This window comes from Erpetoichthys calabaricus, chromosome 8 (genome assembly GCF_900747795.2).
Source record: "Erpetoichthys calabaricus chromosome 8, fErpCal1.3, whole genome shotgun sequence".
Taxonomy (NCBI): Eukaryota; Metazoa; Chordata; class Cladistia; order Polypteriformes; family Polypteridae; genus Erpetoichthys; species Erpetoichthys calabaricus.
The window spans coordinates 92,469,033-92,486,389 of NC_041401.2; the positions used below are offsets into that span (position 1 = coordinate 92,469,033).

Here is a 17,357-nt window from a genome sequence, read left to right on the forward strand (position 1 = left end):
TGTTTACATTTTGCCACTCTGGTGTGTTGAGTGTTGTTTGATGAAGGAAAAAAATAATTTAAACAATTTTTACACAAAGCTGCAACGTCAAAAAAAAAGAAAGTGAAGGGGTTGGATTACTTTAAGGTACTGTATCTCTTTCTCACTCATGTATGTAAGTTGACTGACTCATTTATCAACAAAAACACTACTTCCAATTTAGCTAAACAACTGAACAATTGACAGGATGATGTATCTAGGGTTGTAGGTATCTGCTAAGAAAGGAAATTTTGATATTACAAAAAAAAAAAAAAAAAAAAAAAAAGTACACAATTGAAAATGTAAATACCACAAAATGTCAAAAATGCCTTAATAGATTTGACTGAAAAGAGGCAATGTTGTAGAAAAACAAAAATTAGCCAACACATTTTTTATTTCTTTATATTTGTTATTAATAATGCTGCAGTAAGTGGGACATTCTAACGCAGTGCATCTCCACAGCACTGACAGTAAGTGCACAGAGATTAATTATTAATAATTCATTAATTAATTAATTAATTATTTAATTAATTAATTAAGATTAAGAGACACAGGGTGAGCCACTTTAAGCAAATGAAGGATTTCTGCAGAGGCAGAAAGAAGGAAGGAAGGTTCAGCAAAACTCAAAGAAGACGTGTTTAGCAAGCATGCTATGTGCTATTGCCAGCCGCTGAGGCTGTAAAATTTAACAGTTTAGCACAATTGATCCTGTAAAAAAAGGTATTTATCAAAGATCTCCCCGTCTTATCTGCAACCTTGTTAGAAATGGCGATGTTGGGACTACAATTCCCACTAGCCAGTGTGCTGCTCCAGACAATTTCATCAGCACTCTTAGGGCTCATTTATACTTCACGCTCAGAACGCGTACGTGCCCGCATCATGGCTGTCATGAGTTCTCAGCGTTCATTTGATGCGTCCTCTGAGCAGGTCCTCAGAAATTAATGCAACACGTGTGCGAGTTGCAGTACCAACAAAAAGTCGGGGGGCGCAGTGTGCTAAAAGTTGGAATGTGACGTCAAGAGTCTCTGTTTACTATCTACATGTGACAGAAAGCTGCTTTGTGGATCCTACGAGATCGGTGTGCACGCTTCGATGTTTGATAAATGGTTCGATGTGATGAAGCAAAATGCCGACATTCAGATGTATTCGTGGTGCTTTTATATTTAAGCGTCGCATATTCCCAATCGTAATGACACGATACATTTTAAAAGTCTCACATACCGTCTTCTGTGCCGTCTTTTTTTCTAGGGCTTCCTCTGGTCCTGACAGCAGCGGATCTCCAACAATAGATCGCCACACTGAGCACATTAAATGTATGATATTCCAACTCTCTGCACATTTAGAATCCTTAGATTTATACTTGATATCACTTTCATGATGAAAAGCATTAAAGTATGTACAGTGGGGCAAAAAAGTCTTTAGTCAGCCACCAATTGTGCAAGTTCTCCCACTTAAAAAGATGAGAGAGGCCTGTAATTTTCATCATAGGTATACCTTAACTATGAGAGACAAAATGAGAAAAAAAATCCAGAAAATCACACTGTCTGATTTTTAAAGAATTTATTTGCAAATTATGGTGCAAAAAAAGTATTTGGTCAATAACAAAAGTTCATCTCAATACTTTGTTATATACCCTTTGTTGGCAATGACAGAGTTTTCCTGCTGGGTTTCCTCAGTGTGCTCCAGTTTCCTTCCAAAGATATGCAGATTTGGTGCCGCTAAAATGACACTAGTATATGTGTGTGCTTGTATTCACCTTGCGATGAGCTGAGGCCTCGTCCAGGGATTGTTTCTCACTCGTGCCCAATGCTTGCTGGAATGGGCACATCCCTGGATTTAATCAATAAACATCCTTTTAAGAGATATTGCGGTAAGGTATCATTGGAATTTAATGGGTGCTCTAGGCAATTCACAACACAGAGAAGCCGAACATGTTCTCACCGTGATAATATCTCACACTGCCACCTGGCGGATTCCTCCAGATTTACTGTACGTAAAGTACGCGCACAAGTATAAACACTACAACGCTTGCGTAGCAGGAGCGTCTGCTGCAGCATGCGTCACGTGAAGTTTAAATCCGGATTTAAAGTTAAAATAAAAGCATCAATAAATGTGGCATGTCATCAAAGGTAGGGACTGCTGCACGGGACACTTTTGGATAACAATTTAATTGTCTCACTGGATTACAGCATTTGTCTTATTGTCCATGCCTTTATTTCATCTTGGATTATGCATTTACAAAAGACACTTTTCCTACGTTTATTTTAATCCAGACCATTTTTTGTGAAATGGGTTGCCAAACCATTAAGAAGCACTCTTCCTTTCTACACCCCTACCCAAAAAGAACTGAAAACTCCCACTCCAAGCACCATATTTTTTCTTGCAAGCTTTGCTATTCAAACCACACACACGAAACGTAACAAATTCAAAAGGAAACTCAACTGTTTTGGTTATCATTATCTAGTTTTATATTATATTTGACATACAGTAATCCCTCCTCCATCGCGGGGGTTGCGTTCCAGAGCCACCCGCGAAATAAGAAAATCCGCGAAGTAGAAACCATATGTTTATATGGTTATTTTTATATTGTCATGTTTGGGTCACAGATTTGCGCAGAAACACAGGAGGTTGTAGAGAGACAGGAACGTTATTCAAACACTGCAAACAAACATTTGTCTCTTTTTCAAAAGTTTAAACTGTGCTCCATGACAAGACAGATGACAGTTCAGTCTCACAATTAAAAGAATGCAAACATATCTTCCTTTTCAAAGGAGCAAACTAATCAATAGGGCTGTTTGCTTTTAAGTATGCGAAGCACCGCGGCACAAAGCTGTTGAAGGCGGCAGCTCACACCCCCTCCGTCAGGAGAAGGGAGAGAGAGAGAGAGAGAGAGAGAGAGTTAGAGAGAGATAGAGAGAGAGACAGATAAAAAAATCAGTACGTGCCCTTTGAGCTTTTAAGTATGCGAAGCACCGTGCAGCATACTTAAAAGCTGCACACAGAAGGTAGCAACGTGAAGATAATCTTTCAGCATTTTTAGACGAGCGTCCGTATCGTCTAGGTGTGCGAACAGCCCCCCTGCTCACACCCCCTACGTCAGGATCAGACAGAGAGAGAGAGAGAAAGAAAAGTAAGTTGGGTAGCTTCTCAGCCATCTGCCAATAGCGTCCCTTGTATGAAATCAACTGGGCAAACCAACTGAGGAAGCATGTACCAGAAATTAAAAGACCCATTGTCCGCAGAAACCCGCGAAGCAGCGAAAAATCCGCGATATATATTTAAATATGCTTACATATAAAATCCGCGATGGAGTGAAGCCGCGAAAGGCGAAGCGCGATATAGCGAGGGATTACTGTAATCTACAAAAAGAGATTTGGGCAGCCAGACAGTAGTGGCGTGATGCACTTGGCCAAGCAGGTCATTTAGTGCATATACCACACGACCATATGCAACAATAAATCAAAGATAAACACATTTTTGAAAAAGCAACACTGTTGTCCACCTGCATATCATTATTAAGCTCACAATACCAATCAATAATCAGCTTTAAGTGCTTTTAGAAGTTAAAAAGGAGAAAAAAACTAAAAAGAAATTTAAAAAAAGTTAAATGATGGAGCCAAACCACGACAGAACAGAATGAAGCACTTTTTTTCTATTGATGATTCAGACAAAGTTTAGAATGTGATAGGAGGACGACAGCAGGACGGCGCTTTTGAGTGAGTAATTATATTAACATCTTTGCTATTTTTTTGTCAGTAGTCATTTACTCAAACAACATGTATAATGAGGCAGTACTAATATTGGCTCTGACGCCAATACAAAGTTGAGATTTTTACCGGTGTTTAGATTTGAATAAATAAATGCTAAATCATCTTTACCCAATACCACTATTGATGATGCCCTGTAGTATGGAATTCTACTGCAATCTCTTCCACACAAACACCAACAACTGTTGATGCTTTCTGCAGTAAATGCTGTACATAGTTTACTATATTATTACTCTTCTGGGGATGCTTCGATCACTCAGCCGCCAATCTAAATTGGTCGATTTTCATTAAAAAAAGACTTGATTGGTGAATTAGCCAATCACAAAAAGTATTTTTTCAGCCCCTGTCTTTGTAAGCTTTATAGTAATTTATTAGCAATGCTCCTTTATGCTAGGCATTACAGTAGTAATAAAGTGAGAAAAAGGATTCGAAGGGGTCATCCTGTGCAGTTGACAAACTGTGAGAAAAGCTTCTTTAATGAATTACCGTATATACTCACGTATAAGTTGAGTATTTAAACTCAAAAAATCATTCATAAAATCAGACCCCGACTTATATGGCGATTCAAAAATGCAACATTTTTTTTTTTTTTTTTTTACACATCTTCTTGCTTCCTCCATTCTCACACCAGTTTCTCAGACACATTAAATTTTGTTGCAGCAGTGCAGTTACCAATTTCTTTTGGCACTTCAACAACTTTTATTTTAAAACCAAATTCATATTTTTTGTATCTCACACCCTCATACACCTTTATCGCAATAAGGGGATGCTCTTACGATAAAGGTGTATGAGGGTGTGAGATACAAAAAATTTTTTCACAGCAGACACCATTTGAGGTGAAAGAGCGAAGTACAGCAGCTTACATTTATAACTGAAAAAAGAAAAGACAAAGACAAATTTGAAATTGCTGCTTAGTAAACAGTAGGCTCATTAGTTATAAAGCAAAATGCATCTTTTATTTATAAACATTTATAAACTAGTCATTTAGCCCGTTACAATAACGGGCGCTAGAACAGTAGTGCATAAACATTAGTAGGAGCAGTCTATATTAAATGGCAAGGGACTTTGACCTCATTCTTTTCGTTGGTCGTATTTTTCTTTCTTTCAGCCTTTCTTTTGTTGATGTTTACTTGCTGAGCTGACCGTTCTTCGTGGGCTGCCGCCGTGTATTGTGTGTCTTTAATTTTCTGTGACAGTAATACTGTCTTATACGGCTCTATTCAATAAGGGCGCGCACAAAAAGGCGAGCTTCAAAAGGGTGACCTCAATTGAGCGCGGCGAATAAAGGCGTTCGTAGATAATTTAGTTCAAATGGTTCTAGAATATGTGAAGAGCAACAAAGGTGCAGATCTTTACGCGCGCCTTTATTCGCTGCGCCCAATTGAGGTCGCCCTTTTGAGGCTCGCCTTTTTGTGCGCACCCTTATTGAAGGATGCCTGTGCGCGCCCTTATTGAAGGATACCGTCTTGTACGTCCGCTGGCTTGTACGTCCGTAATATACTTTTAATTTTCTCTGGCGGTAATACAGGCATGCACGTCGGTAATATACCTTTAATCTCCTCTGACAGTAATACTGGCTTGTATGTGGCTGTAATATGCGTCACTGTATTGTGTACCTTTAATTTCCTCTCGCAGTAATACTGGTTTGTAAAACACCTCTAACTTTCTCTGACAGCAATACCACGCATCACACCGTGCCCCGCGCATGCGCACTTCACCAGAAGACACCCACACACGGACACCTGGACGCACAAAGGGATTTTATATATAGATAGATAATCCAAAAGGCCAACCTGCTGTTTCTGCTGAAAAATTAACTTGGCTAACTACATTAACAATTTTGAATTGCATTCTGTTTATAAAATCCTGTTTCTGGAGTTTTTGTATGGCTTTTGAGTGAGATTTATTAAGCACTTTTGAGAAATACATGGAGACTGCAGTATGAGACTACGTCTTAAATATGTCATCTGTTTTACAATATAAGCCCAATTGTTTGTCTTCTATGTTCAGCATTGCACAGCACTAGAGTATGAGTGAATAAAGCCTCCTCACAGTTGAAGTTTTGACTTTATTTCCTCTATTTCCAGTTACCTGAATATGTGAAGTACATTTATATGCTGTTATATTGTGTTCATTCTTCTTAATATGGTCTGATTGTGCTTAAAAATCTTTGTGGTAAAATTTCAACATAAAAAAAAAAAATTTAGATTAATCACGATTAATTACACAGTCATGCAATTAATCGCAATTAAATTTTTTGATCGCTTGACAGCACTAATAATAAACCTAAAATTTACAACATCTCACTCTTTTCATCTAACAACTGAGAATTCTTTGCAGAATTGTAGAAAGAGTATCATATTGATAAGTCAATAAAATTAAATGTTTTAATTATAACCTTAAGGGAAAAAAGTGATCTTACATCCTTAAGGACTGACATATTTACAAGAAGACTAATTTGAGTTGGTCAGATTTTTCATTATAAATTACATAAAAAGAACAGTTGTAGGAATGTTAATTCACAAAATAACTCCACTTGTAGCCGCTAGCATAATACCTGATTCTGAGGACAACATATAAGGGTGGTAGGAAATCTCAACAAATCCAAATTAATTTTGCCTAAAACACAACCACTAAATATGGCTAACAGATCATTTATGCTCAATTTATGTTCAGTTTCCAGTACAAACACTCACAATCTTAGGAAAGCTGGAGAGTTTAATGATGTATTTCGTCCACACTGCATCTTTAATTTCAAAAGTTAAGGAGTATAATTTCTCTGACCCATGGCGATTTCAATATCAAAATTCAAGAGAATACCTTTTCTATTCATCAGTACATCATAGTAACGCAATAACAGAAAGTAGGGTGAAATTACACCTTTTATTGGCTAACTAAATAGATTACAAATGTAAGCTTTCAAGGCAGCTAAGGCCCCTTCATCAGGCAAGGTGTAACAAAGAAACTGAAAACTACACTAGCTTGTATTGGGACAGCAAAGTGATTTTTTTGTTTCATCTTAACAACCTTTTTGTTCAAATGTTAGCAAAATCAATAAACCTTAGATGAATTAACCCTGAAAGAAGAGAACAATGAGGTAATAAAATTTACAGCTAAGATAACCATCACTAGAGAAAGTCCTGTAAGGTTTTTTGAAGTGCATTGTCTGTACGATAAGCTTCTGATGTAGTCAGCTGGTCAATCAGTCTGTTAGTCCACACATCTGGTCATAAAACTCTTGTCTCTATTGTTTGTATTCCCATTCTCTCCGCTCCTGTTGGGTCTTGAAAATACTCATAAGCACAGTGACCCTCAGATCCTTTATGCTGTGGCCATTACTGTTAAAGTGTGCTGCCACCGGAAGATCAACACTGTGCTGATTAATATAAAATCTATGTGAGTTCATTTGCTGGCGCAGTGTCTGACCAGTTTCCCCTACATACAGTCGAGTGTTGGGGCGCCTTATGCACATGATTAGGTAGACCACATTAGCAGATTTACATGTGAACAAACCCTTTATTTTATGCTCCTGCTGGCAATGTGGTATAACTACCTGATCTGTCGTGTAGATATGTGCACAGGTGCCACACCTGTTCTATAGGCAGGGAGATGTGCCACTTGCTGCTGAGCCACACACAGAGTTTCGGACAATCAGTTGTTTGAGGTTTGGTGGTTGTCTGTATGCTAGGAGGGGAGGTTCTGGGAATATATCCCTTCAGTTTATTGTCTTTCTGTACCATGGGCTGAAGCCCTTTCATAATTTTGCGAAGTGTTTCCAGATGTGGATGATAAGTTACAACTAGTGGGACCCGGTTCTTGGTTTCTGCACTTTTGTATTCCAGAAGGTTTTCTCTGGGTATAGCCGTAGCTCTCCTGATTTGTAGGTCTGTTGATTTGGGAGTCTCCTGAGTTTCTGCAGTTGTGTGTCCCGATCTATTGGGTCTGAGCAAATACGATTGTAAAGTATTGCCTGGCTGTAGATGATGGGAGTTCCGTATATGCTTTGGGTGGAAACTGTCATTTCTTAGATATGTCTGTCTGTTGGTTTGTGAAAAATACAGGTCATAAGGGTACCGTCCTTTATGAGAATGGTAGTGTCCAGAAAGCTGATTTCTGTTTGTGAATAATTTAAGTTTTATGTTGGGGTGGAATGAATTGTAATTCCTATGGAAGCAAAGAAGGTCTTTTTTGCTTGCGGTGCAGATTATGAAGAATGTCATCTGTGTAGCGAAGGTAAAGCACTGGTTTTATCGCACATGTTGACAAGAAGTCCTGTTCTAATCTTGACATGAATATGTTTGCATAGCGGGGTGCAAAATGACATCACATTGCAGTTCCCATTAGTTGTAAGTAAATGTCCTGACCAAAAGAAAACATGAATTTTGTCAATTGTTTCACTGGCTCCGTTTGTAAGCCATGTTGTTGCAGGTACGTCTGACAGGCCATAGTTCCATCATCATGGGGGATGTTTGTGTATAATGCCTCCACATCCATTGTAACAAGCAAGGCTCCCTCAGAAATGGTGTCTAGGGCAGCAATTTTTTTAAGAAGGTGGGTGGTGTCCTGTACATAGCTGGGTGTGCTTCTGGCAAGGGGTTTGAGAATGCTTTCAACCCATCCTGAATTATTTTCCGTCAGTGTGCCAATTCCTGAGATTATTGGCCTTCCTGGGTTCTCATCTTTATGGATCTTGGGGAGCATGTAGGAGTATCCCACGTTTGGATCCTTCGGGATTCGACTGCTGATATGGTCCTTGATGTTAACAGGTAAGTTGCTTAACAACTTCTCAACTGAGTAACTCAATAAGTGATTTATTAGTAATATATCACTAACCTCTATAAAATCTTGCCAATACAAAATTATTGTTATTTTCAACCATTATCTTCTTATTCTTATTATGTCACATAAATTTGATCTCACAACTGCCAACTTAATTTGTTAAACTTAATTCAATAGTTTATAAGAACTTAATCAAATTTATTTTCACACAAACCATTTTCTATAAGACTGATGCTTCCCCAGGAACAATCTGGGAAACAATGAAGGTAGTTTTAAGAGGACATATTATCTTGTGTGCTTCACATAAAACTACAAGAAGGGTATCAAAACTGATAACAGATTTCTGTAATTCTTCAATAAATGCGGAATATGCTAGATCCTCAAATTAGGCACTCTTGATTGTGATTATGATTTTCTTTATTATAGTTTTTTTGGATAAGAAACTCAACCATACATGAATGTGAGCACAAAAACAGAATAACAAAGTTGAAACCCATCAGTACAAAAGAAGACCAAGAAAATCTTGATCAGCTACTCTAAGGCAGGCGCTGACCAAAGAGCATTTCATGAGCAATCCTTCTGCACCAAGATTTGGCAAAAGCTACCGAGGTGCACTCCTATCTGCGCTCTCTTACTGCTGACAGGGAGAAGAATCCTTTTGTCTGGTGGAGGAAATACAAAATGTAATTCTACTGAGTCTACAAGCTAGTACAAAATTATTTGTCTAGTACCAGGGGGAACTTCCTCACTTGTTTGTATTCTTTCCTGTGGCCTGAAAGGATTGACGTACTTGTTTTCCAAGACAAAATTCCTTAAAAAAATCTGTGCAGTGATGTTTTTTTTTTTATTTATACTCTGTTAAACATGTTGTATTTGTGTATATTTCTTAGTTATGTCTGCATGTTACATTTACCTTTGATTTTTGAGCAAAGGTTTTATGATGCCAGTGTGAAGATGAAAACATACTTATGATGTACTGAAGTTTTAAACTGCAATAAAACAATTAATTAACATGGTCCTCATTCTGATTTTTAATGTGAATACAGAATAGTGATGCTCTGATCGATTGGCAATTGATCTAAATCAAACAATTTTCACTACAAAAGACACGATTGGTAAATTTACAGATAATACAGTGCCACAAAAGAAAATTAAAAGCCTCATAATTATAGGCCATAATTCTAATAAACTGTTCATGTTTATCAAGAAGATACAAAGATAATATGTTTACCAAGTTTACACTTAAAATTGACTAAGTAGCAATGGCAAATTCCTCTTTATCTGTTCTATTTCTAAATAAAAATGTGAGCTGCTGTACTAAACACAAGCTCACTCAACATCCACACGAAGACAAGGAGTGTCCATTTTAATTACAAGACAAAATGAAAAGGTATGAACTCACTCTCTTTTAATTTATCTATCCTTACACTCCACCATTCCTCTCCAAGCACAGAACTCCTCAGATTGCCTTTTCTAAGTGTATTACTCCACCCTCTTTAATGTAAAAGCTAATATTCCTGTATTCACTCTCTCCTAAAGTATGTCAGTCTGCTCTCTGTTTACAGGAAGTTTAGCAGCAAAATATGACACATGCAATTCCAGATAGACCATAATACTTTATATAAAGGAGCACTACAACTAAATTACCATAAAGCCTAGAAAAAACTTTCTGGGAAAAAAAAAGTTTTTTGTGATCATCTAATTTACTGATCATCACTAAAACTGTTTTTGATGAAAACCAGATATCTTAATTGGCAGCCGATCAATCAGAGCGTCACTAGATTCTGCAACAAAAAAGAAACTCCGAGTAAAAGTGAACAATGAAAAATGTGTTTAATTTCATTTAACTTTTCTTTTGTTTAAGTAACTACATTTTAATTGGTAATTTAACACCAATGTACTTTGCTGTGCTCAAAAAAAAAATATATAGTACTCTTCATCCTATCCAATGCACACACAGTTGATCCTTTTAGTACGTGTGCATCCACCTCATGATTAATTCTTTACAACCCAGTCTTAAGCCAAAAAAAATTTAAAAACTTATTCAGTTTGTTCAAATGTGTTTCAATAACACAGTTATTTACAAAAACCTGATTTCTAAAATGAATATAATGTCTTATTCCAGTCACAGAAATCGGACTATTGCCCTCTGAGAAACCTGTTTAACAGAGAAAGACTTCTCCGCAAATAACCAGGTCACTGTTTAGGATTTTGCAGTCTGTGCAAATGTATTAGCTTCTCGTATGCTTTCAGTAACCAAGGGTAGAAGCATCCACAGGATACATTTCCAGAAGAAAATGTTTGGGAGATTGCATTGTTTTATCTACTTGCTGAACTAATTTGTCCCAATATTGCAGAAATGGCTAAATTTATGTCATTGAATTTTCTAAAGTCCCAAAGTCCTCCTAAGCAGAACGTGTCACTTTTTACAGCTTTGGAAGAGAAGGATATGTTTTGTGTTTATTTAGTGCTGAGGTAAATTTGGGTCAAAAAAAATTACATTTGATTATATACTAGTAACAAATGAAGCATCCATAAATAACAAAATCACGAATGATGCAAATGGGATCACAATGAAATACATGTATTAAAAAAAAAAAAAAAAAAACGCAATGACTGAGTGTAAAATAAATCAAACCATTTCCTTATTTAATCCAACTCAGAGAGTGGCAAGTCGAAGTGTAAACCAGCATCACCAGGCACAATGATGGAAGCAGGCTTGGACTGGGGACTAGGTCCCACTTACACAAGGTCAGTTTAGGATTACAAACTAATCCAACAAGCATGCCTTTGGGATGTGGGAGGAAAACCTTTAACACCAGGGTTAAGAATGTCCAACTTCCAAACTACTCACATCAATATTAGGGTCCCAGGCAGCCGAAGACTTTTGCTTGTGCAAGGCAAAATAAAGAAGAGGAAAATCAGCTACAGGGTACTCACATAGCTACACTTCTATTCATATAACATAACATTCTTCAACCAGATTGACCCACTTCAGTTTCACAGGATGCAAAGTCTATCAGGGCACAAGGCAGGGTTAGGCTTAAGTCAATCAGTCAATCGTAGTTCCCAATCATGCACCCATCAATACCACACCCGCATTGGGCTCAATTTTGAATTGCTTAATAACTTAACCTCCTCATGTTTGTAAATATAGGAAAAAAAAACTGAAGGACACAGAAAAAATAAAATACACTCAAAAACTGAAAAATGTGCAAACAACCTCCAGATATGACAATTAAACCCAGGATGGTTGGATCCATGAGGCAACAGCTCTACCCAGTGTGCCACCCTGTTGTCATCCATTCATATATGTCATTTAATTTTTTCAAGTATAAAATAAGTATTTCAAAGTGTCTGTCTAGCTATAATGACTTCAACAACCAGCAGTCTGCACTGAGTTAAATGTAAAAGTACTATATACTCAGGTGTCTAAGGCACTGATGAGCTACAATCGTCAATGATTTAATACTATTAATTACAGAGAAACTGTTAACTTGTGAGAGGTAGAAATGTGGAACACACAGCAGGCCCGTTCCACTCACAAGTGCAGCATAGTTAGATAAGTACTACACAGCTGCACTGCTTTGTACCATATAAAAAAGTATGCACCAGGTACTATACTCCTCTCCTTCCAAAAGAAACGGGATAATAATAATAATAATGTTGCATTTATAGAGCACCTTTCACGGATGAATGATTATTTTGCTAGCATAAAACTGAAAAATCTGTTCCATGATGGGCTCAAAATGCTACTTTCGATGTCCCATATACTGTAGGTGACAGGACCCTATTCATCATTGTTATGAAGCCATGTCACAAACCAGATTGGAAACGGTCTTCCGGAGGCAGATGTGTATGTGTCAGAGATTACTATCTGGTGAAGACTTCATACACAGAAATAAGAGGCCACACTGCAAGATGCAAACCACTAGTTAGTAAAACGGGATGGGCAGATTACAGTTTGAGGAAAAGTACTTAAAAAGAGAGACTGTAAAACTCTGGAAAAAGATCTTGCAGACAGACGAGACAAAGATTAACCTTTCTCAGAGTGATGACAAGAGCAGAGTGTGCAGACGTAAAGGAACTGCCCAAGATCCAAGCCATATCACCTAATTTGTTAAACATGAGGGTGAGGGTGCTATGGCTTATTCAAGTATGGCTGCCACTGCTACTGGTAAACTTGTCTTTGTTGACGATGTAACTGCTGAAAGCACTGCACAATGAATTCTGAGGTGTATAGAAACATGTTATCTTCTGATGTTCCAGTAAATGCCTCCAAAACCATTGGACAAGGCTTCATCTGACACCAAGATCATAATCCCAAACATGCTGCCAAGGCAACACAGGAGTTTTTCAAAGCAAGAAAATGGAAAATTCTTGAAGGACAAAGTGTCAAACACCTGATTTAAATCCAATTGAGCAGGTCTTCCATATACTGAAGAGAAAACCTAAGGGGACAAACCCCAAAAACAAGCAGGAGCTGAACATGACTGCAATAGAGGCTTAGCAGAGCGCCACTAGAGAAGATATTCTGCACCTGGTGATGTCTATAAATCGCAAACTTACACAACAAAAATATACAACAAAGCCCTAAACATGACAGCTTTAATATACCTGCCACTCTCAAAAATTTCTACATGGTGTTACCGAAATGTATGTAAATACAATTAAATTAAAGTCTTCAATGTTCACTTTAATCATGTGGGAATTGTTTGATTTGTTATTTGAAACTGTGGAGCTGATGGGGAAATCAAGGAAAAACTTGTATTTGTCCCAAACACTATGGAGGACATTGAAAGTCACTGCTTTGCAAATACGTTACTGATACATCAGCTTCTTCATATGCCTGTTTTCATGCAGAACTACACCACAGCATCAGCATACTTCTTTTTTTTCCTTTTCATGAACTCAACAGTAACACACACAATTTATGTCATGTAATTAAGAACACAACAGGAACCACTGTATGCCTTCTTATGCATTTACACAGTTTGGTATTAACTCAAGCTGTCACTCTCAATCTTATAGCCTAACAAAAAAAACTTTTTACCAGAAAAACTTCACTATCATAATTAAATATATATTAAAACGTAAACGAGGAGGCATACTTCACAAAGTAAAGCAGCATTTTCACATTGATACAGCTGTTAATCTGATGTCATGCACAAATGCAGGTTTTGACATTAACAGTTCTAGAAACTAATAAAGGTGGTTATAAAGAAAAGCACAAGTGACCCCGTGCTGTGCATTTCTGACATACATGCAGATGCACAAATCGCAAAGTTCTAGGCAAATGCACAGTTATGACCTACTATTTACAAGCAGGTTTCACCGACACGTGAACGCAACCACTTTTGCAAATCCACAATGTTAAGTTCAATTTCACGTGCAAGTAGACTACACGATATCACACTTGCAACACAAACACTTTTGCCTAACTGCATGAATTGCACACTGCCATGCCAACGATTTAAGGCAAAAAAATTGCAATCTGATACTTTGTCATCATCTTTTTGAGAATTGCAAAAACTGTGCAATGAAAAGAGCATTGTAAAATAATTTAGAAAACCGTAATGATACATTAGCGCCTGAACTTCAAAACACATATCTGAGCAAAAAAGAAAATTGGAATCACATAGTGTGTGTCTACTTGTTTACCTCCGGGAGCCGGAAGCGCGCAAGGGGGGGGGGGTCACTTCAAGACCCTCTGATTCAGCGGGCATTCAGCAAATCCCAACGCACTGGGGAATCACCCCATGTTGGGAGTGCCCCATTCCCGAACACCATCGTAGACCGCTGCCTCTAGAATGAATGGGCAATGCAGCCTCATTGACTCTATTGAGTTTAAAGGTGACACTCTGCCGGGGCGGAATCTTTCTGGTAGCTAGGATATGCCCCCTCCCCATCGCCCCCGGCCTCGCCCCATCACCATTCGCCCACTCTCAATTTCAGCCCCCATTCGCAGCTTCCTGCCTCGTCCACTTACCTGCTCGTCGAATCGATTGATCACGGCCTGAACCCACTCTGTTGGTTTGTGCGCCGCCATGGCCGGCCGGGGGGAGCCGGAGCTGCGCTGTTGAGGCTGCAGCTGCGAATCCTGAATCCTACACGGCTGGCGTCGCGTCGTTGAATTTTTTTCTTTTATGTATCTTTCCCCACTTCCTTGTTTTGGAGGCCCTTTAACCCTGCAGCGCGGCTCCAATGAACCGCCCGACTGAGGGAGTTAATATTACAGATTTTTTTTTTTTTTTTTTTTTTTTTTTTTTTTTTTTTTGGCAGACACTACCATTCCGCCATTACACCACACCGGAAGTTTGATTCCTTCTTCCCAGGGAGGCAGAAGCGCGCACGGCGTTGGAGAGCGCGCACTGCGCGACGTGAAAGGGGCGGAGCTTGCGAAAAAGGTGAATTGACTGCTTGAGCGTGAATGAGTTTGTGGGTGGGAGGTGAATGAGCTGCCTAGAAAGACGGGTTAATGCACTTCTGTCTGTGTGAAAACTGTAACGGTTGATGAAGAAAACATGCATCAAAGTTGGAATTAAACTGAGCGCAAATAAGCCCATAAAGGGCTTTGTGGCCAGTTAATTCTGAAATTAGAAGCTGCAGACATCAGAGGTAACCTACAAAACTGGATCTCAAGTTGGTTAACCGATGGGAGATAAAGGCTACAGATAAGAGGAGATTGCTCTCCCTGGAGTAAGGTCATCAATGGAGTCCCGCAGGGACCTGTCCTCAGACCATTACTTTTTCTGATTTAAATTAATGACATTGATTCCAGTATCAAGTGAAGTCACATGGATTTATTGTCCTACCATTCATACAAGATCTCAAGATGCCAGTCTGCTTATGATCCCAAGGATTAATAAAATAACAGTGGGAGGTCGTGCTTTTAGTTACAGGGCCTCTAAACTGTGGAATGGTCTGCCTGCTATTATAAGACGTGCCCTTTCAGTCTCCGCTTTCAAATCCCAGCTAAAGCCTCACTACTTCACTTTAGCATATCCTAACTAAACCTGCTGATTAATTGTGCATACTGCATATCTGTTGTTAGTCATTAGCACTAAAACATAAGTAATATGATAGTTATAATTTGTTACTAACCCTCACCTTGTGAATTTCCCCCTGGGATTAATAAAGTATCTATCTATCTATCTATCTATCTATCTATCTATCTATCTATCTATCTATCTATCTATCTATTTTGTTTCACTTCCCAGTACTCAAATGTGGCACCTGGTGCCACTGACCTACTGCCAAGTTGTTTTCCCTGCCTAAGGAAAAGTCATCTCTGATGGAGGATCGCAAGAATCATCGGGTAGAAGGGTCCTTTCATTGGACTGGCTGACCCAGAGCTGACTCAGCTGTGGAATGGCCAATAGCGGGAGGCAGCTTGATGGCCGAGGTCTCTAGGACTCTGAACAAATCCAAATCGTATTATGTAATACCAATAATGGCACGAATAAACTTGACTTGAGCATTCCTAGTTTTCATACTCTTTCTCTGTATGTTTAGCATTCGTTTGTTCAGAGGTTGATGCGCTTGCTGCTTCCTGAGCAGCTCTTCTTTTCTCCACCCTAGCAGCCCGCTTCTTCTCTTCTTTCGTCTGCATCTTTTCACGTTAAAACTGATTTAGTCAGTGTTTGTGTTGCAATTACTTAGTACGTTTTCTTTAATTTTTCACTTAAGCTGGCACTCAAGTCTTCAATCTGCTTCAAGAATGATTTAAGATTTAAAGAGGTAGGGGAAGTGACAGCGAAGGTGGTAGGGATGAGAAAGGCACCCATACACATGCTCCACATGGCCGCCCTGCTGGCCGCTGCAGAGAGTTGATTCTACAATAAAATAAAAACAAAAAGAAGAATAACCTTTCAGGTCAATCATCACCCCAAAAGTGGATAGTTGAGGTCACGTAGTATATGTGTACCAAATTTCAGGTCAATAGTTCAAACGGTTTGCGAGCTACAGATTATTTAAAATCCTGGACAGACAAACGGACAGCCATGGTAGCATATTATATAAGAAGATCATCTACTTTTGAATTCAGCTCTGTACTTGTAATATTTCTATTGCACTATTATACTGTACTGTGGATTACTCATGTTCTGTTCTGTGTATTGCATTGTAATTATCCCTTTTTTTGACACCCACTGCATACCCAACTGGAAAGGGGTCTCTTTGAACTGCTTTTCCCAAGGTTTCTTCCATTTTTTCCCTACAAGGATTTTTTTAGGAGTTTTTCCTTCTCTTCTTAGAGAGTCAAGGCTGGGGGGGCTATCAAAAGGCAGGGCCTGTTAAAGTTCATTGCAGCACTCCTTGTGTGATTTTGGGCTATACAAAAATGTATTGTATACACTTTGCAGAATATAGTGACCCGAAATAACGTTCCGCAGGAGCTCGGTAAAACATATGCATAAACACAGGACAATTGCAAGACAGGTGAAGAACTATACTATAAACAGATAGATAAATAAATAGTATATTAATATGTAATTGAATTTATAATAATAATTTGAAATCGTAATAATAACAACAGTAATAAAAAAAAAAAGTAGTAACAGCTTTTTATCAGCTGCTCCCATTAGCAAGTGTAGCAAATGTAGTGCATATAAATAAGCTACCAGGAGCAGATCCGAGGACAGTGGGAGCAGCACAGAGTTCAGAGTTTGGACGGCCAAGGGTTAGAAGCTGCTGCAGAACCTGGCAGAACTGGTTTTGTTGTTACAGTACTTTCTGACAGATACAAGTTAGACAAAGAAAAATGGGGTGGTTTGGGGGAGCAGTCCTTCACAA

General features: G+C 38.5%; 1 protein-coding gene across 1 annotated transcript in view; it reads right to left on the reverse strand.

The window, feature by feature from the left end:
- The window catches only part of nf1a (neurofibromin 1a), a 456,100-nt gene extending 441,153 nt beyond the window's left edge, over positions 1-14,947 (reverse strand). The window contains 1 exon segment of the mRNA XM_051931227.1: positions 14,554-14,947. Coding sequence (XP_051787187.1) covers positions 14,554-14,613 — 60 coding nt within the window. The 5' untranslated portion in view covers positions 14,614-14,947.
- Positions 14,948-17,357: the final 2,410 nt, after the last annotated feature.